Source organism: Opisthocomus hoazin, chromosome 6, assembly GCF_030867145.1.
Source record: "Opisthocomus hoazin isolate bOpiHoa1 chromosome 6, bOpiHoa1.hap1, whole genome shotgun sequence".
NCBI classification, from domain to species: Eukaryota; Metazoa; Chordata; class Aves; order Opisthocomiformes; family Opisthocomidae; genus Opisthocomus; species Opisthocomus hoazin.
The window spans coordinates 64,628,572-64,649,302 of NC_134419.1; the positions used below are offsets into that span (position 1 = coordinate 64,628,572).

Genomic DNA, 20,731 nt, shown 5'->3' on the forward strand with positions numbered 1-20,731 from the left:
GGTTTATTTGACCCTTGAAACATTAGCACGAGCAGGACAGTGACTTTACGATCCTGTGTATTTTGCAGTTTTGTCTGGTGTCTGTTTCAAAAAGTATATTGAAAAACTGGAGAAAGGACAGAGAAGCCTTAGTCATGAGAGGCTAGTAAAAGTTCTTGCAAGATTTCAGTAGCTTAAGCTCTTTAAAACAAGACCTGAGGTATGTTCTTTAGAGTATTCAAGCATCTTGGAGAAGACGAAGGGCCAAAATAAGAGGAACATAAGGCTATACGCTGAAACCAAATTAAAACTGCAAATTAGGTACCCAGTTTTTAATAGGTAATTAACCATTGTGGTAAATGACAGAAGGGATCTGTTTTCTTCCCCTCTTCATATCTGAAACAGGATACCTTTGTGAAAGATGCTCTAGCTAGCTCCTGACATGAGACTACATAGTGCAAGGATAATGTTGAAGAACACAACAGCCTGCCATGCACAGAAGTTCAGATACGCCGATCTACTGACTTGTAATTTCATTAATCAGTTAGACTGGATGAAAGATCTCATTTTGCCTTTAAAACGTAACAAATTCACCCTGTATTCCTGTGCTTCAGGCTTGCATTTTTGTGACTGAGAACTCTCCTCCTGTACATCAGCCTTAGACTTACTGAAATTTATCCATGCAGAAATTAAACAGAAGGGCTGTCCTGAGACTTCTTTTGACGAGTTGTTGCTCTTAAGACCACAGGACAAAGTCAAGATTTGAGAAGGTGTCAGTGGGCTGCAATCTTTTCATTTTTCTGCAGTTTGCAGTCACAATGATGGCCATACTCTGTGAGTATGGGCCAGGACAGAGGAGCTGTGCTGCAAGGAAGTGTGGAGAAATCACTCACTAGCTTAACCACCTCGTAAAAATATCACATTTGTAATTTATATTTTCAGCCATATGTGTTTCACTTTTTATATGGCAGCAGGGATTAAGCCCATTGTGTTTCCGAATGGAATGAGTTTTATACTAAACTGTAATAGCAAAAGAAAGCTAGAGTACTTCAGAGAGTCTTTTTTTTGAGTCTATTTCTTATCTAAAAAATAAGTTTTTACCGAATAAGTTTTGCTCAGTCTTCCATGTTTAGTTGTGGAATTAATGGACAGGAGCAGTAAATCATGCTGAGAATTTGCCTTAAACCCAGAGAAGGGTTAAATATACTGTTTATTTCAACAAAGTCTCTCTCTTTTCAAAAGTGCATACATACAGAGAAAGTAAGTGTTATTGTAGTGTTGTGTTCTTAAACGCTGTGATCTTGAGGATGCTTGAGTCGTTAGGTCAGGATGTCAAGATACCCTTTGACATGAGAGTTCTTGTGTAGCTGCAGGGTCTGGTGCTCCTAAGAGGCCTCCGTCTCCAGGCGGGCAGGCACTCCACAATTTGAACATGACTGGCATTTCCTATAGCAATGCTTTACGTGTAAAGGTAGGGCAGGAACTGAATCTTAATGATGCCCACCATCAGGAGAAAGTAAACCGTGCCAAACTCTGCCGCATTTGAGCAGCCTGTGGTGAATCCTAACTCCTGCTAGAGCTGGAAGAGAACGTGACCTTTAGCAGCTGACCGTCTTGACTGCAGTTTCCCCGAAATGGCTAAAAACACTTAAAAGGGATGATTGATGATATGTTAAAAACCCTTTAAGGAAACGAGAAAGATAATCAATACTTGATGTGGCTCTGTTACTCGGTCATGAAGAGCTGGTCTGACGGAGGATCTAGGAAAGCCCAGCACAGCCTGTTTTGGAGCTTTTGTTAGGTGTCCCAACATATAACTGCAGAGAATCTATGGAGGCTGCAGGTGTGTCTTTGCTCTGTTCATGCTGCCTCTTAATTCTGCCTGGTGAATAATAGCAGAGGTGTTTGGGGGCAGTAAGTCATTAAGGTTTGTTGACACTCAGGTTTGCCATTGCTATTCCAGAGGTTAAGCACTCGGTTTGCTCCTGCTCTCTGGTGCCGGTTGCATTGAGGGAGAGGTTCTTCGTTTCTCTGCTGGCTCTCCCTTTTCATCACTATGCAGAACGAAGCCTTAGAATTGGCCTGAATATTAATTTTTAAGGCTTTCTGAGAACTGTGGGAAGGTAAAGGTCAGGGGAAGTATATTGTCTCCCATTAAGGCGGCATGGCAAATGTGCTGAGCAACGAACAGGCGTGCCAGCCTAGGATAATAGTCCCCAAAACTGGTCCTGCTGTCAGCTCCTCTGGCCTCCTACCAGCGGCCTATGGCCACATTTACCTTGCAATGACTTTTTTTGTACAGAGCAGTTACATGGTTTCTCTGAATACAGAAATGCAGCGTCTGAAGGCTTAGAGATCCGTAGATCTTGAGCTGAGCTTCCCAATCCATGCCAAGAGGAGCCCTGTGAGAACGGTGGGCGAATGGTTAGTCAGGAGCACCTTGGGGTCTGCTGTGTGCGTACCTGCGCTGTGCAGCGAAAGGCTCTGTGCTGGGGCCACTGGGGTTATTTTAGAGATAGCTTGGAAAGACCTTGGGTGTAACCGTTTCCAAGTGGAAGGCTGAATTCAAAATACTTTTGAATATTTGCAAATTCTTGTTTGGAAATATCCTCACCTCAGTTATTGTAATAGTTGGATCCTTTCAACATGGAAGTTTGATTTGTCACAATTTTTCTCCTGAATCTTATATTTCAAAGTTGAACTGAAATCTTGAATTTTGTACAAACAAACGTTTTGACCAACTCGAGGATAAATATGAAATTTTGATGGGGAAGTTAAAGATCATACAGTTTGATTTGGAATGTGAAACAAAGCCAGGCTTCTAAATTTGATATCCTTTATAAGAATGGGATCTTCAACTCTGTGATACTCAACAAGAAAGATGATAAAAATTAGAACAATGTGGCTTGTTTGTGAAGACAAATACAGTTCTCTCTTTAGATAGCATTCAGGTTTTTTTTCCTTTTTTTATTTTTGTGGTTTGTTGTGGGGTGTTTTATTTTGTGTGTGTGTGTGGTTGTTTTTTTTTTTCTGGAGAGAGTTTTATGCAGTTTTCTGTTTTTCGTATAGTAAGCATGTTGCCAAGCTTTGGCTGTCTCAAACTGGTAGGTGTCATTGCTCATTAGCATCAAATGCCACAGCCCGTATCACTTTTGCTGTGTTGCTCAGCTAGCACATGTTGGCTGTTAAAGCAGCATTTAATCCCTTTGATACTGAATGGGTTCTGTAATCATCTGACCTGTTATTTAATATAATAATCAAAATTCTCTAATGACTTGCATGGTTTAATTCCTTCAGGAATCTTGCAAGAGACAAGGAAATTTTGCCATGTAAGCTAACTTACACAGCAATGGAGAGCTAGTGGCGAAGAATGCTTTTTAAATATAGTCAGGAAAATGATGACTTAAGCAAGTGCAGTGTGGGTGAAGGGAAAACGGGGCTTGATAGGTGAACAGTAAGCAGCCTGATCGCTTTATGTTGCACTAACAGGTTTTCTGCCCCAAATTTGACTAGTGTTTCTGGAGCAAGATTTTTACAGTGTTTTACCTGGCAATAAATGCTGTATCAGGTAGATTAGAGCACTGTTTGATCTGGGTTCAGTTGTCAGAAGTATCTAAATGTGTGCCTATCAGTAGTAAGTAATTATACTTATGTGCAGAATGAATGCTATCCAAGGTAATAGAAGCCGTGCAAATTTTTTTCCTCTTTAGATGCAGGGGAATCTGCTGTATCACTCACAGAAACGTACAGTAATTATTGGCAGTTGAAGTCTTTGTATTAGTGACCTGTATATGTGCTGAATGCCTTTTTTGTAAGATAGGCTTGTTCCTCTGTATTTCCCAAAATGTTTAAACTGAGCAGCTTTCCCTTCATAGTATATGGCAGCACTGTTGTCTCAAAGGTTTCTAGTGCTGAGATGATATTGCTAATGCTGGTTCACAAGCAACAGCAGGGAAGAGACCCTGGCGCCTTGCATGCAGGTGCAGAGTGGTGAGGTGGGGCAGGAGGAGGGATCGGTCTGCTGCAGTGAGTGGGTCGGCAAAGGAGTGTTACCTTCGGTCTTTGAATGGAAGAGCTAAAAGGATCTGAGGAAAAACCAAATATCTTAATAAGAGTCAACACTGCATTTTTGCCAATGCAAGTATAATAATAAAATGAGAATTCAAGATTTCAACAGCCTTTTAATGCTTGGAATGTTTTAGTGTTCACTAGAACAATTCTGAATCACGTGGAGCTTATAGGAATTAATGCGAACAAATGTGGTGACTTCCTTTTTGGTATTAGTTATTTTGCAAATAGGAAAAGTGCATTTGGCTCCTAACATCAGGTTTGCTTGGTTTTTCCTGCATTTTCATGTCATTATGGGTAACTTTTTTTTTAATGTGGCCCTAGTTTTGATTGCTGAACTTGGGAAATTGCATGGTCTTGCCCATCTGCGGAGTGTTTATGAACCTGGTCAGCAACAACTGAATATATGGATGCTCTGTGTTTAAAAAAAGCAGCAGAAGGGAGGTGATAAAACACAGTCTGGGTTGCGCAACGGGGAGGTTGGCCCAAGGTCTGGAAGGTGTCACTGGGGGTGCTGGCTTAGGAATTGTGCAACTGAAGCTTCGCAAAGAAACTAGCTTGAGCTATCCAGAGTTACTGCCCTGTCAGAACTGAAGCACCTCTCCAGTGTGTAGTTGCGTATTAGCTATTATAAGGAAAAAGTAGAGGCAAACCTTTAGCTCTCTTTTCATAGAGAAAATTCCAGGCCTTACTGCTTGCAAATCCTCTGCCACCTGTTCTATATCACATGTAACCGATTAAAAAACATGTGGCTTTTTCTTTTTGCAGTATGTTTTTGTAAGAGCCTTGAAAAACACTTTAAAACTTTAAAAAGCATAAAAGACATCGTAACAGAACACTGTAGGAGTTGGGCATTTTCTTTGACTTGCTTGATAGGAAAACATCAGCAATTAACTTTGAAATGTTTGGTGCTCCACTATTTCTTAGATTGGAGAACCATACTTCACTTTTGAAATAGAAAACGCACTTCACTGGCCTTGCCTTCAGTAACACTCATACAAAGAACAGAGCAGAAAAAATAAATGTAGGTATAAATTACAAAACCAAAGCTTTGAGGGAGAGGTGAGCACCAGTATATGTCAGGTGTGATGCTGGGTGAAAGGAGACTGTGGGTATTTGGAAAAAAAAAAAAAAAAAAAAAAAATCTTCTCCTCCTCTGTGTGACATGGGAAAGTCTGTCCCCAAAGATTTGTCCTTCAGTAGCCAATTCAGCTGAGTGGGTTTTGTCGACATCTGACTGAAATTTGGTCCAGGATAAGGATTTGCAAAATGATGGTGTTGGGTTTTTTGGATTTTTTTTACTTTTGAAGTGATTCTGAAAACCCTGGGTGGAGGCAGGTGATTTAAAAAGTTGCCGCTGGTCAGCTGGGCTGTGATGAGTTGGCCCCCAGTTCTCCTTCTGTCCTGCATGTTGTCCGATGAACTGGGAGTGTAGGTGCACAGGCTGGCTTAGAGCACGGCGTGTTGCTCTGTAGTCACAATGGAGTTTATACCCACCTGTTGTCAGTAACTCAGTTGCTAACTTGTTCAGCTCCAATAAATCACTTGCTTCTGGTCATTGCCCCTTAGGTATTCTGAGCAGGTATTTGTGAGATCTGCAGATACTGGAATGGAGGGAGCTTGGCTTTCAGGGAGGCAGGTCTGGTTAAGGGAATTAAGTAGGAAAGAAGATGAGTGCACATGGAATACTTGCAGCAAAGGAGTTAGATATTTCTGATTAGGTGAAGCTCTCCACTGGTCCATAAACCAGGCACCCTGTCTCAGGAAAACAGAATCTTAATCAACTACACCTCCAGCCTTTCAGACATCAAATAAATATCATAACAAAAGTATGGTTCATTCAGCTGTAATGCTGTTTGGCTCTATAGCTCTCCTTGGCGTTGAAAACCAACCACTTTGTCCCAAATGATGTCTGATGACATCTTTATTGAGGACATGGTGTTCCCTCATATCAGAGTCCATGCTTTAGTCTTGGTCCTGGATTTTAGAAGGCAAGGCATTGCTTTAGTTGTTTCTGTCAGGAATTTCTCAACAAATGTGATTCTCATTTGCACCTGTCTGAAGAGAAAATATTGTGAGGTTTGCAGCATCTGGTATTTTCAGAGGATTGGACTGTAAATAATGGGTTTCAGTCAGCATGGTAGCTGGTAGTGTCTGAAAGGTTAAGACTGTGAACTCTGTTCAGATTTACGTGGCTGAGTAAGTACGGCCATAGCTGACACTTGGTGTAATAAAGTTAATTAAATATCATTGTGGGACTCCATTTCCTTTGCGAAGGAGGTTTGACTGTAGTTGATTCTTGCTTAGGCAGTGTTCCTTCCCCCCTCTCGCTTAGGGACATTTATTATCTAGGTACTTCACGACTAGATTGTGTTGTTCTAACCCTTTACTCACTCAATTCGGATAAATGCTGATGCTTCAGTGCCTTCCTTTCCCTCTGGGACTTTTGTCACAGGCCCAGGTTGTTACTGTGAGTTGGTAGAATAAGGTTGTGTTATGTGACCTGAAGAGAGAGGTTTCTGTCTTGCTGCTACAGTCTGCAAACAGGGTGTTCGGGGCCTCATGTGATGCCTGCCGGCTCGCACCTCGCAGAAAGGGGTAGTAAGTGTCATTTCCACCCACTCTAGGCAATACAGGGTTGATGGCAAGTGTTCACTAAGTTAATTGGACTAGCAGCCGTACGCACTGCCTTTCTCGGAGAGCTTTAAAAGGTCCCAGTGGGATGGTTTATAAACTTTTTAGATTTCACTCTTTGCTTGGTATGTTTGGAAGCTGGCGCGTGCAGTCTGTATGGCGTTCTGCACTAAAAGCAGCATCCAATAAGCTAGACTTTCTGCTTTCATTAAAGTTGAACATCTCATGATAAAATACTAATTAAGATGGTAATGGGCATAAAAGTAACCTAAAATATTTCAGGTTTTGATCCTGTTTTAGGTTTTGCAATGTCTTGTGTCTCAGGCGGCTTGGATGGCAGTCTGTAATTTGAATTACGAAGCAGTGGGTAGATGCTGACCCACTTATAGTGCTTACAGAGAATAAATATTTGCCAAAAGATCTTTACTTCAGGTCCTAAACAAAGAGGGTGGCTCTGCCTTTTTTTTTTTTTCTTCCTCCCCTCCTTGTTTTTGCTTTTCTTCTCACCTTCTGGATTAGCTGTTTCTTCCTACCTTGTTGTTTGTTTTGGAGAGCAGGTTGCCTTATACATGAGAGAGTTAGGAGTGGTTGTAGCTGAAGGGCTGTATTTGGTGTTGAGGCACTGTTTAGGACACATTTCATTTCTCTGAAACACCGGGCTGCTAGAGAGTATCGTGCTGTTTGCATCAAAGGGCACTCAGATGCTAAAAGAACCACAGCCTGTTTGGCCTGTGGACTATATTTTCTGCTTGTTTGGCACATCTGAAGAACTATGTCTGGACGTATCAATATATATGACATGAAAGGACCGGTGAACATGTGCTGCATAAAAGGTTGCTGAAACTCTGAAAAAGATATTTCCGTATTAATATTGTTTTTTATAGGTCTGTGCAGATATTGAAGAAGGATCACAGCCCTAGGGGCAGTAGACACCTTCTAAAAGCATATGTTGAGAAACCTTCTAAAGGAGGGCTTCTTATTTTAGAAGTTGGTTGAAATTGCAAAATTGGTAACAGAACTGTGGAAGCATAGACATTGCACCTAAAATCCTATATGCTGACCTGTCATGGTCAGCTCTTGCATCTTGAACAGGCTAGACCGAGATGCAGGTTTTAGTGCCCAGCAGCCCAGGCCCAGAGGGCAAGCTTAGGGGACCTAATATATGCTTACAAATATTTCAAGGGTGGGTGTCAGGAGGATGGGGCCAAACTCTTTTCAGTGGTGCCCAGTGACAGGACAAGGGACAACGGGCACAAACTGAAGCACAGGAAGTTCCGTCTGAACATGAGGAAGAACTTCTTCCCTCTGAGGGTGACGGAGCCCTGGCACAGGCTGCCCAGGGAGGTTGTGGAGTCTCCTCCTGCTGTAGGTGACCCTGCTTCGGCGGGATGTTTGGACTAGATGACCCACAGAGGTCCCTTCCAACCCCTACCATTCTGTGATTCTGTGATTCTGTGGCTGTGTATCTGTGACGTTTCCATACTCCGTCAAACAGCACCAAGTCTGTTTGTGGTTAGAGGTGAGCAGGTATTAGTTAACTGCTGTGCTCTGGAATTGGCATGTAATGGAGGATTCACTTTTTAATGCTTTTACTTTGGTAAATGTAAACTCTTAACCATACTCTCGCCACTAGTAGCCAGGTGTTTCAGAGCAATGAAATAAGTTACATAAACCATAAGTTACATGATCGAGACAAGAAATTTATTCCTTACCAAGTCATAGCTTTGCTGTAGAACAGTCAATGACAGACTGGCAGAATAGCAGGAACACAGATCAGGTCGGTGCCCTGTGCTTCAGTAGACATTTTCACTCCCAGTGCCTAGGCAGGATTTTCTACTTTGTCATTCATGTCAGTTAAGCTAGCAGTGCCATTGGTTATGTATACTTAAGAATTTTGACGCCTACTTATTGAGAAAAAGGAACAGAAATGCATCTAGTCTCATTTCCAGTGATGCACTGGCCGCATGAAAATATGCGAGTGGATAAATTCCCTGAGTTCATGAGGTCGTGTAGCTGTCCCAAATGAGTTCACTGCTCACCTACCAGGAATTCCTTAGTTCAGAAGCCAAACAGCAGTTGTTCAGCTATGAGGGTGGAGGTGTTTGATTTGCTTGGCTGAAATGTATGGACATGAACTGTAAGAAGAGAAAATCAGCATATCCTGCAAGCCGTGATGCTATCGGGTTAATATCCAGCAAACAGTGAAGTGGGAAGATGTGCTGCGGAGCTGCATGGAGGGTCAGCAGGCGCATCCTCTGCTTCTGCCCTTGCAGGATGGGGCTTGGCAAAACATTGTCGGGAATTGTGAGCAGCTCAGTTGGCGCGTGTGTGTTCTTTTGTCCTCTCCTTATTAAATAAATAGAGCATGTATCTCCCTCTGCCATGGAGCCTGTCATTGCGATCAATAGGTTTCAGTATGGCAGAACTGAACAGGTGTAGCAGGCTTATTTCTTCTGTGAAATTGCAGCATTGCTGACTCGGGTATTTTAGGTGAGCTGTAAAGCAAGTGCTTTTGACTAAAATATCCTTTTGTCATGCATTCTCTCCTGCAGTTTGTTATTGTGTCTGGAAGATGCCTCCCCTTGTGAGTTGTGGACTTTCAGGTTAATGTCAGTACTCCTTGAAGGGCAGGAGCAGAAGAAATTTAACAGACTGGAGTTAAACCACAGTAGAAGGAAGAATTTAGTGCACCATTCCAGGGGGTTTGCTTTTTTTTAATTGATGCACACAGCTTATGTATGGCAGGTATGTGTACTTTATAGCAATGCCTTGTGGCCATGCGTTAAAATAATCTCAACCTCTCCCCCCCTGCCAGGTGGGGCTGTACATACGGAGCAGCTCAATCTAATTGTTGCAGGCACTGAACAGATGGGGTTTTATTGTCCTGAGTGTGGGGAGTGCGTAAGAGAGCAGTACCAGCAGGGTCTTTGCCCCAAACAGCAGCTTGCTGAGACAGAGCTTGCTGCAGGAAGGCTGGCTTGTGGCTGGGAGTGTTGCACGGGTCTCCAGCAACCGTGCTTGCGACAGCATGAACGGGGAAGAGGATGGGTGGTGTGTGTTCATTTTGGTCTCTGTATTATGTGTAATTTACTTGCTGCTTTCTGCTTGAGCAGTTTCCAACATATCGCAGATAAAATACTCAAAGCTCTTTTCACCGTGTTGGTTTAAAACACTTTGTGGAGGTGATTATTCTTATTCCCGTTTTGTAAAGGGAGAAGCTAAGGCATGTGAGAGGGAGAGGGAACTGCTGTAGCAAATAGAGAGAAACTGGTCACTTATTGATTCTTGTTCCTGAACAATAGCCTCTGTATCTCAGATCCCCCTTTTGTAGTAAAGCAGCTTTAGAAAGTGGAGTGTGATGGAACACAACTATGCCTTTTTCTGCTTCTGCCTGTTCCTAGCCTTCATCATGCTACTACAAGCTTAGTGCATGCTGGAGTATTTGTCTGTCTCAGATACTGTCAGTTTTTATTGCAGAGGGACAGTGAACTGGCTGCCTTTGCCATGCATTCAGCTTGACTCAATGAAGGCAGCGATGCGCTCACTGCTGCCCAGTGCACTGTGCTGGCATGAGCGTTCAGCGGGGGCGATGAACGGGTGTAGTGGGTATAAAGTCACCCTTGATTTCCTGCGAAAGGGTAAATACCAGCCAAGTCTTGCTGCTTCTCTGTTCCACTGTAACAGGATGTAGGAAGAAAGGAGCTTGTGGTGCTGCTTTTATTGTACAAGAAATTTTTGGGTGTCCACAAGAATGTTTTATGCCAGGCACTGGATACTGGACCTGTGAAGTAGGTGCAAAGACCAGGTTCATGCAGTGAATGATGGCTCAGCATTCCTATCTCTATAATAAGCTTTGCAACCTTTCTGTTCTTCCCTTAACTTACTTTCAGCACCTCCAGAGTGCTTCATTTCACTGTTCAGGACAAGAGGACGGCGTTGTCTTGTGGCACTCTGGAAACGTAGCTGCTGTCAAGCAGGAGTGGGTATTAGACAGCTCATCTGCAATAACTTGATGGGGAGAGTTTGGAGGTCAGAGAAAACGTGCTGAAGAGTGCTGCCTGCCTGAGCATAGTGATTTTGCTTTCCCTGTGAGTTGGACCCAGCCCAGCTTGTTGTGAGGTTAAGATGGGCAGGGTGGTGTTCCTTGCCACGCTGGGTGCACATGGGCTGGAAGATGCTAGGAATTAAGGGACTGGTAGCTTAGTGTTGCTGCTGCATTTCACTTCTCACACATGATATTACAACTAGTGGTGGATTAAATTGAGGAATCAATTAAATCTTTTCTTTCCTTGCATGCCATACCGGTTTTCAGAGGAGTCCTTTCCTGTCAGCAGACTCTGCATCTTCAGAAGTTGTTTGAGCTTCCCTGAAGGGCAGCACTGGTTGTTTCTGTTTATCAAGGAGCAATTCTAGGCAGTTTTTAAAGACTTTATAGAAAGAATTTTTTAAGTGTTATTTACTGGCTGGAGAGCTGCTGCAGCCACCACAGAAGCAAGCCCTGTTGCCGTGAGTACGGTGAAGGGGAGAATGCAGCCTTCTCTCATCATAGCTTAAGGGGAGAGCCACAGTAAGATGTCCCCATTTTGGGAAAAAACCTAACAGGGCTCATATGGAGATTCCCCCACTTCTCCCCTTCCAGCCCATGTGTTTCTGAGGGAGAAAGGGCAATAACAGTCACTTCAGGACTGGGCAATTGTTGCAGCCTCAAGAACAGCCAAAGTAGAAACTTTTCACCAGTTAGAGCTTTCCAGTTTGCAGAGGACAAACTGCCCTGCGATCGGTTGCTGTTGCACTGATCACCTCTGTCCTGCAGTCTTTTCACCTCTGTTTTTCTTGATCCTATCTGCCCTTCTGTCTCCTTTTACCTCCCTCTGTACTTGTTCTTTCAGTATTCTTTTTCTGTGTTTTTTGTATCCTTGGTTTTTCTCTAACCAAAGTATTTCATGACAGTCAGTAAGTAACAACACTGTTATATTTTCTGTTGCCACCGCACTTCTATGAGCTCTCCCTGTTCTCTTGCGTTTGTTATTTCTCTGGGACAGAGGCTTTCCACCCCTCTGTATTTGTACAATACCTGTTACAGTGTGTCCTGGTGTCCGCTGCAATAGAGTTAATTTTCTTCTCAGTAGCTGCTGTGTTTTGGATTTAGCAGGAGAAGAATGTTGATAACACTGATGTTTTCAGTTGTTGATAAGAAATCAAGGACTTTTTCCAGTCCCCCATGTTCAGCTAATGAGCAGTGTGCGGGAGCAGGGAGGGAGCACAGCCAGGCAGCCAGCCCAAGCTGCCCAGTGGAAATATTCCATACCATGGACATAAGGCTCAGTTTATTAATGGGGATTGGCCGGGGAGGCAGGAATCAGCTTTTCTAATTTCCGTGAGTTCACATCCTCTCTGGTTCAGGAGTTTGAACTTTCCCAGGAGTTCAGTCGTCTTTGGGAATTTTGTGAAATTTGAGAGAGCCACATTCCATGATAGCTGCCTGGGGGCTGGCTGCAAATCAGTCGTCGGGAAGTGAGAAAATTGTATTGTGTATAGTTTGTTTTGCATATTGATTATTATTACTATTACGAGTATTTCCTTTGTCTTATGAAACTGTCTTTATCTTAAGCCATGAGTTTTAACTTTTGCGTGTTTCTCTTCCCCATCCCACTGAGGGGCGAAGGGGAGGGGTGAGCAAGCATCTGTCTAATGCTTAGTTGCTGGCTGCCGGGTTAAACCACGACACAGTGGGACCTGCTTTTACTGTCTATTACAGCTAATACAAATAAACGAGTTATTGGCACTTAGGTTCCTAAATCAGGGTGGAACACTTTATATTTTTCCTGCAATCATTCCCTTTTTCCTAAAGAAATAAATAAATGCAATAAATATGCAATAAATGCATAAATACATAAATACAAGTTTCCTAGGTAGTTCATCCTGAGGAAAATACAGGTTCATTCATGCATGTCTCTCCATGGCTTCTGGCATCATGGTGTCTAGGTAGCTTGCTCTCTGGAGAGTTGCGTGAAGAAGTGATGGGAGATTTGTGCTCTTCTGAGAGCGCTGGCATGGCTAGCAAGTAAATAACCCTCACTGGGAGACTGAGGAATAAAGAATTGCTTGTGGTCTGCCTTAGAGCACAGAGCGATAACCACAAGACAAGTGTTTTAATTCCTGCACTGTTGTTTCACCTCCTGCCTGTTCAGCCATCCTTCCCTTGTCCAGTGACAGTCTCCTCTCTTGCCAGTTGACTGAGGAACTAGGGATCTGTCAGAGGAGGCAGTGTAGTATCTCCCCAGACACCTCGCTAGTCGCTAGAGAATTATGGCCCAAAAGTGCTCTGAAATTTGTGTGACAAATGGCAGCCAGCCCCACTGAGGGACTTTGTGGTGTGGGAATATGTAAGCATACGCACTATCAAAGGCTAGTTGGGCAACTGCAGTGCTATGTCTTTCTGTTGACACTTCACCATTTCCTTGCCTTACAAATGCATTGAAGATGCTAGTGCTTCTTGAATACCAAACACAAGGTTTTTCTTTTCTTTTTTTTTTTTTTGCGTCATCGATATGAAGATCCCAGTAGAGCACAGCACATCACATATCTTTTCCAAGCGCTTTAACCGCTCCCTTTCCCCTTCCCAAAGGTACTGGCTGATATCCCAATAATCAAGGCAATCACAGTGTAAAAATGAAACATTGCCAAGGCTCAGCTGTTACATGCTGGTGTGTGAACGAATGATGGCAAAGCTGCTGTTCTATTGTCCATAAGGGGGAGACTGTGCTTAAAAGCTCCGGTCCCCTGTTGTCTCCAGGATCAAATGCCTGTGGAGCAGCAGCTTTGCAACGTGAAATTCCAGCTGTTACTCCGTAGCCCAGGAGGGCAGTTGCTTAAAAGTCTGCCCCAGGGACAAGATGAATTTTGAGAGATGGAAGCGTAGCGGAGGCACACCAGAGTAGCTGATGCAGAAAGCCGCTGCTATTGCTCAGCAGCTTGGGCTGGGTAGCGATGGAATTTCTGGTAGCAGATGCGTGAGGAGGAGCTGTGCCTCGTGCGGAGCCTGGCCTTGGTAGCGTGTGCGGGGCAGTAAGAACCTGGGTATACAGAGCCAGGATTGAATCCAAGCTCTTCATGCTCCTCTGCCCCAGGCTGCCTACAGATTCAGGAAAACAGCTCTACAGAAAATCAGGTGGGGAAGGGTTTCTTAATAGTGAAAGAGCTCTCTTAAGTTAAACAGCTGGACTTCTTCCTCTAGTCACTGAGGAGTTGTCCATTCGCCTTAGGGAAATGAGGAAGAAGACTTGAATTCTTTCTCTTCCTGAATGTCTGTTGATTCTTACTGCAGTGGCAGCTGGTTGCTGGGTCTGCTTTCCCTGGGTGAATCCCAGCTGTGATTGCAGGTGCCGCTCCACTAGCTCGTGTCTGAGCAAGGACTTGTGAGCAGGCGGCCCGTGTTGAAGTGCTTCACAGCAGTGGATAAAAATGAATGCTAAATCTGTTCTCTGGTAAATGTTGGAACCATGTGAGTGCACTGAACCCCTCCAAGCTGCCAAACCTTCTGTCAAGCCAGAAGTTAAGTTGTTGTAAGTCTATGTTCCGTTTTCTTTCAGTAGCTTGTAGTGTGTCCTGTAGGAGTGTAAATATGACTTCAGCCAGGCATGAAACATGCAACTTGAAAGCCACAGTGTTCGAGAGGCGGGGTAATGGAGAGTGTGATTGTGACTCCCAGGAGCTGCTTCTCTGGTCGGGTTGAAATGGGAAGAGTCTGGGCATGCTGACCTGCCTGCTTGCCCTCCTGCGGAGTGAGGAGGGGTATGGGAAGCCTGGCAGGGGCCCTGCTGAATTCACTTTACTGATGTAACAGTCGAGGCTGGCAAGACTGCAGAAGCACCCCTGTGCGAAGTACACACTGATGCTGTAGGAGCAGCCAAATGTTGCAGTGAATCTGCAAATTGTTTGGGGTTTTCTTTTTTTCTTTTTTTTTTCTTTTTTTCCCCACTTTTTCTCCCACTCTCCACCGCCTCTGCACTGTATTTCTTTACGTGTGTGTTTAAAGAAGTAAAGATGCTTCCAGGCGGGTTTTCTTTCCACCAGCTCTGATGGGTACCACTGAATATCACATATTGCTGGACTCAGGCACCAGTGCTTAGCTGTGATGAGGTCTGGAGAAAGTAGTTGAAAGCCCTTCTGCAGGGGGAGGTGTGGGGAGGAGGCAACCTGTCAGAGTGCAACAGAGGGAGCTGCAGTGAATTTTCGTGCTGATGAATGTGAGAGTGAAAGCCCTGACTGCTGCTGCGATGTAATTTGGCCAAGCAAGTGTTCTCCAGGCACTGTCAGCGCACATCTGTTCTGAGCACTGACATGGACTGTTCTGATCATGAGTGTTTACCTCGGCCGTGGGTCTCTGGAGTAATATCCCCACTAGACCCATTGCAAACCCTAGCCTGGGGAGACTTTACTGTCTTGCCATTTGTCTTCTCAGCTGCACCTGACAAGCAGAGGAGAGGCCAAGGAAATACTCCAGCTGCAGTTTGATCTCCCCCACCCCAGTTATTATGTTACTTTCAGTTTTAGGTTTCTCATACTTGCCTGTAGAAACTACCTAGAAGGAAAGAGGAGCGTGTTGGTGCAGGCAGTGAGAGAAATGAGGCAGAGAAGCAGGAGCAATCAGTGTTTCTGCTGCTGTGTTTGGGACACTGGCATAAGTTATTTCTAACGATCTAAATTGGGGCTAAGGACTAAAGTCATAATGGGAAGAAGGCAAAATAGTGGCTGCAGTGATGGAGGATTACAAGTAAGAGACAGCTACAACATTTTAAACATGGTGAAGATCCAAAGCAGTAAACCATCAGCTTCAACACATCAGGCATCAAAGGGCTGTCAAAATGTCAGGCGCTACTGATTTCGGAATGGATGAGGAGATACCATTCCTGAACAGGACGGGGCAGTGATGGCCACATTCGCTGTGTCTCTGCTGAGTGCTTTGCAGCCTGTGCCCAGCAAGGCAGCGAGCACAGTCGCATATCTGCTGGGACAAATGCACCCACGCGTGGGGCAGTGCCTGTGCTTGCAGCTCCAGTGAGCCTGTGACTGAATCTGCATTGGCCTCTCAGCAGGGAGTGTGCCTTGGGCAGAGCAAGCAATACAGCGTGGTGCGGGAGGGACTACTTCTTGCATGTCTGTGGCTCCACGTGCATTGACTCAGGCTGGCACGGAATTTCTGCTGCATCCCTAAGCTGTTCCTGAGACCTCTGAAAATTTCCCTCCTTTGTTTCAGAGCCATCATCAATCACTTCAACCCGAAGATAGAGTCTTATGCTGCGGTGAATCACATATCGCAGCTCTCCGAGGATCAGGTAAGCAAGGCGTGCGATGACCTTTTTTCATGTTGACCCCTGGAATACAGGTGTTTTGGAGTACCTTATGCTCACTGGGACTGATGATATTGCAGCAATATGGGAGGGTGAAGGTGAGAATCTCATGCTTGTGGTTCACATGTGGGTGAGAGAGAAACAAGGCTTGCTGTAGCCCATTTTACCATCACACGCTGACTTTGTGGTCCATCCGATGCAGAAGGAAGGGTACGAATGATAAAAATGCACAGCATGGTCAGCAGGTGTGGTTGGAGACTGCAAGGATGCTGGCATTTAGACTGGGGCAGGAAGTTTTTGGCAGTGAATTTAGTTATCAGAGAACTCTTGGGCATAGCTTGATTTGCTGTGATATCAGGGAATTAGAACTCAGGCAACAGTTGGTAGAAGTTTTCTAGGGTAATTGAATTCAGTTGGTTTAGATTTTGAAAAGGTTTTTAATAAAGAGGGTGATAAGGTTAGGTTTCCCTTCCTTAATTTGGCCTGGTTTGCTCTCCTGGTGTCCTGCTTGCATTGCATAAATGTGTAAATGTGGTTTTTTTGAAAATAGGCTAGTGCACGTGGTCTCAGGAAGGGAAGAGACGGCCTATTTCCCAAAATAAAATATTTGGATTATACGTTAATCACTCTTGGAGAGGTAAATGACTCTGCAGGAGCCTGTGGTGGACAAAATACAAAGCTGCCATGCGAGCTGGGGGGTTCGTCCCAGACACAGCTGCATCAGCACCATTGGACCTTCCAGAGAAGAAACTGTGTGTGCCATCTAGGACAGAGCTCTTTGGAGTCACCTTGGGTTGCTCCTCCCGCTGGTTGGGATCCCATGCTTGTGCCTGTTAAAATGTCCTGACTGTGTCTTGCTCTGCCATTCGTTTCTCTTTCTGTCCGTGATATTTTTATTCATTACTTGATGATACCCTTCCGTGCTTCCCACTAACCTTTTCATTTATTATCCTACTTGATCTGTAATATGTAATACCCCAGAGTCTCAGAGTGAATGCTGTACTGGTGCAGGGGGGGAAATAATATGGACCCTACTGCTCTTTATTCTCTTCTTGATATAGCTGGATGGAAGAACACTGGTTTTAATTTACTCAATTTTTCTGTATTGTTCTGCCTCTGAGAGTCACTGTACCGCCAGCTATGCTTTGTGATGGTTCATGTTATCAATCCTCATTCATTGGTGATACACTGATTGCATCAACCCAGGCCGCTAAAAAAGAAAAGCCTTTGATAGCCCAATTTAAAACTGCAGACTTGGATAGGGGGGAATTTTGCATAGTCTGTGGGTTAGTCTGAGAAAGGAAACGAGCTTTTCACTGTCAGCTCTGTGTAGTATTCATCCCCCAGCAGTTCAGGGAGGTCAGGTTAAATCCTTTCTTCCTTGTGTGTTATTCTTTAAATAAAATCTCTAGCAGCAGGCAGATAATGAAATCAGTGCTGATGCATGGAGCATTTTGAGGAAGATGATTAGGAAGCTGAAAGACAGTTAGATTTCTCTTTTTTTCTTTTGTCCCTTCATGCTTTCTTTCAATGTAAGGAGAACATCAAACAAAGCAAAGCAGTAACAGGTCCTGGTGAACTGCAGAGAAATAACGGCGATGTCACTGTGGTGAGGGACTGTGTGGTCTCAGTGGGGGTGTTTAGTCAGCGCTCTGCAATTTACTGCACAAGGAGGAGAGGGATGGAGACTTCTTGCCTCCCCTTTCAATTAGTCAGTGAGCTCAGGTCTGTGTGTTGGAGTGTGGTTTCCCCTCCATCAGTAGCCACCCCACGTGGTAAGTACATGAGAGGAAATGGTAGATGGCTGAGATCAAGGCCAGGGTCTGTTTTTTGTGGGAGTAACAGAATTTGTTGTTTTCATGCTGTGTTACCTGGTCACTATGGGGTGGGGGTCAAGCTTGCCTTTTGGCTGCTGCAGTCTCTTGTTTTTTGTTTGTTTTTTTTTTTTCCTTCCAGCTGTACATTTGTTTTTACATATCTGTTCACATAATTCCTCTTCTCTCTGTGAATATTTTCTACACAAAATACAGCCTCCTTTATAGCCATATTTTTTGAAGTGTACCACATTGAAATATTTAAATGCTGACATTTAACTTGTGTATCCACGCACAGATCGTACATTTGGGGCTGGTCGTTCCCTCCTTTGAGTTTCAATAGTTTCACGAGACTGCTATTTCTTTACTGGGAACTTTTTTTTTTTTACAATTTTGAGGATCAAACTTTTCTTTTAATGAAGTTTTCCTACCCAGATACTAGCCTGTGGCCAGATTCTCACATGGCTGCTCATACTCCTCTGTGGCATCTGAGAATCTCCATGGATTTGACATAGCTCTGTCTGAAGGGGAATTTCCAACTTACTATGCTGCCCCTTAACTGTTCTGGCACCCTGTTCATGTGTTAGATGGGGGGGGTTTTTTATTTTTAATATCCTTAAAAGTAGCTAAATAATAAGCAGAAAGAGATTTTGCTCTATCGTTTTCTTTTCCTAATCCTATTGAAGGCTTTATTGCCTTGTTAATCACTGATGTCTGTTCATTACCATTCTCAGTCTGTCATTTCAGTGCTTTCTCCTTTTTATTTATAAGCATTAGTGCTAACATTATTACATACTGAGGGGATTAGTAGGCCCTTGAAAATGATGGACATGGGATTGTTTTAAGGATAGACCATTAGTACCATTGTACATCTTCAGCCCTAAAGGTGCCCCGGAGCCATAGTTTGAATATACGGATCTGTGCTCCAGGGAAGTGTATTCGCAAGACTTCATGGTACTGCTTTGCTGACTGTTGTGGGGTTTATCCAGTGTTCACATCGGAAACACTGGGAATAGACCTGCTTCTTTCAACATTCTCTTGAGCGAAGAGTGGGAGATTCCCAGGGGCAAGCAAATGCCAGGGATCTGACGATGAGCCACCTCAGTCTATCAACAGCATGTGATTGTTGTCAGTGCCGTTCTGCAAAGAGTCTACTTGCCAAAGCAAACTCGTAATCCTTCCTAGTCGTTAGCTATTTTGACCTTGCTGTAGTTCCTCGCCATGAAGCAGGAAATGTCTTAGCCAGTTATTGGCATCTTCCCTCACTTGCTGATTTGTTAAACGCGACTTCAGTGTTAATTTGTGTTTTTGTGGTATTCTCCCTCTCAACACGTTTGGCTCCTGCCTGCATGTCCTTTAAGGAAATGAAAGATGCTGCACAGTTAAAAAGATACGGTTGGCCATTAACTGCCAGTGTAGCTTTAGCTCTTCCATACAAGTGATTATTCCCATGTCTTCAAAGATGTTTGGGTCCCGTAAGTCAAAGGGCAAAATAGCTTTCTGTGAAATGAATTCGTAGGCATATCTGTACTCTCCAGATGACCGGACTGCCTTGTGCTTAATGCACTGGAGGCAGTAGACTTTCCCTGTGCCATATCCGATCTGAGCAACTCCTAACACGTTTTCTAACAGAAGCAGCTGCAGAGACCAGGGTCAAGGCAGTGAGAACACAGCAACACAGGAGTTGCTCCAGAAGGGCAAGCGCAGGCAAACAGACAGACTGAAAGCACAGGGCATGAGTGATCGGAATGGGGTCTCCCATATGCCTTTTGTGGATGTGACAGAGCAGCTGTTTGTAAGAAGGCAGCTCTCTGCCTGATGGTGATGCAGCACAATTGTTCTAGAGAGGCTGAAGTGAGAGGAACCCAGTACGTTTGGTGAAATTTTGTCTGAGCAGGAATGTCTTGTGGTGTCTTGCATGCCAAACAAGTCTTGTGCCACTTAGCAAAATTGCTCACGAAGGTCTCGTTTTCTCTTTGATGTTTGTTCTCTCTGTGATTTCTGCTCTAAGGGTCTTAAAATTGAGATGGCAGACGCATAGGACTGATGGTGCTTGCTAGTCAGGAACATATATGTGCTTTTTCTAATAAAGCCCCTCTTTCTTCCAGCTGCACGGCAGGGACACTCAGTACCTCCAGTCTGGAGTTGGTGTAGAGTTGAGTGTGAAAGGCTGTTGTGAACTCCTGTACTGTGTGCATTAGTCTGGTGACTGCAGATGGAAAGTGCTGGGAGCCAGAACAGATTGTGATGGAAGAACAGGACAACTGTATTGCTTTTGAAATTGTGACAAAGGAGTGTAATACTTGGGTTGTTGCCCATTGCAATACCTGTATATCTTGGGTAACTGCCACCCAGTTTTGTCAAGCAATCTCAGAAAGCCGTTTCCCTTTCCTTGAGGTCGTACTCCAGATGTTGAATGCTTTCCTCTGCTCCCTGCAATCCACATGGCCTTTTGTTAGCTGGTGGGGCTTGGAGGAACTGGCCCGAAGTGCACCTCGGGGAGCCTCCACCAGTGACTTGCACAGAAAATCACAACAGGATGCGGTTGATTTTAGATGCTCCAAAGTATTCTGAGCCATTGATGTCTTGGTTTATTTAACTTGTTCTGGTTGCCATAACTAGCAGCAAAACCACTGACCACTGCAAAATGCTTTGTTCTTTTTTAGCACTGCTGGCAGTGGCGTTAAGAGTTAAAAGCGTGTTGGTGTGTGTGTGCGTTTGGTATTTTTAAAATGCTGAATACCATCGGTGCTAGGTACTACTACAGTAAATCCCCCTAATCTCTTACATTAAAAGAACGTGTTGTGAGGGCTCCAGAAATACTTTAAAAATGGTTTTGGCATGATCCTACTTCGCTTCTGAAATGCAGTGAGTTTTGGGTAG

General features: G+C 44.1%; 1 protein-coding gene across 3 annotated transcripts in view; it reads left to right on the forward strand.

The window, feature by feature from the left end:
* The window catches only part of ARMH3 (armadillo like helical domain containing 3), a 129,566-nt gene that overhangs the window by 79,315 nt on the left and 29,520 nt on the right, over positions 1-20,731 (forward strand). For all 3 annotated transcript variants that reach the window (XM_075423581.1, XM_075423580.1, XM_075423582.1), the window contains exon 24: positions 15,941-16,019. In XM_075423581.1, the coding sequence (XP_075279696.1) occupies positions 15,941-16,019 (79 nt within the window). The remainder of the gene's footprint in view (positions 1-15,940; positions 16,020-20,731) is intronic.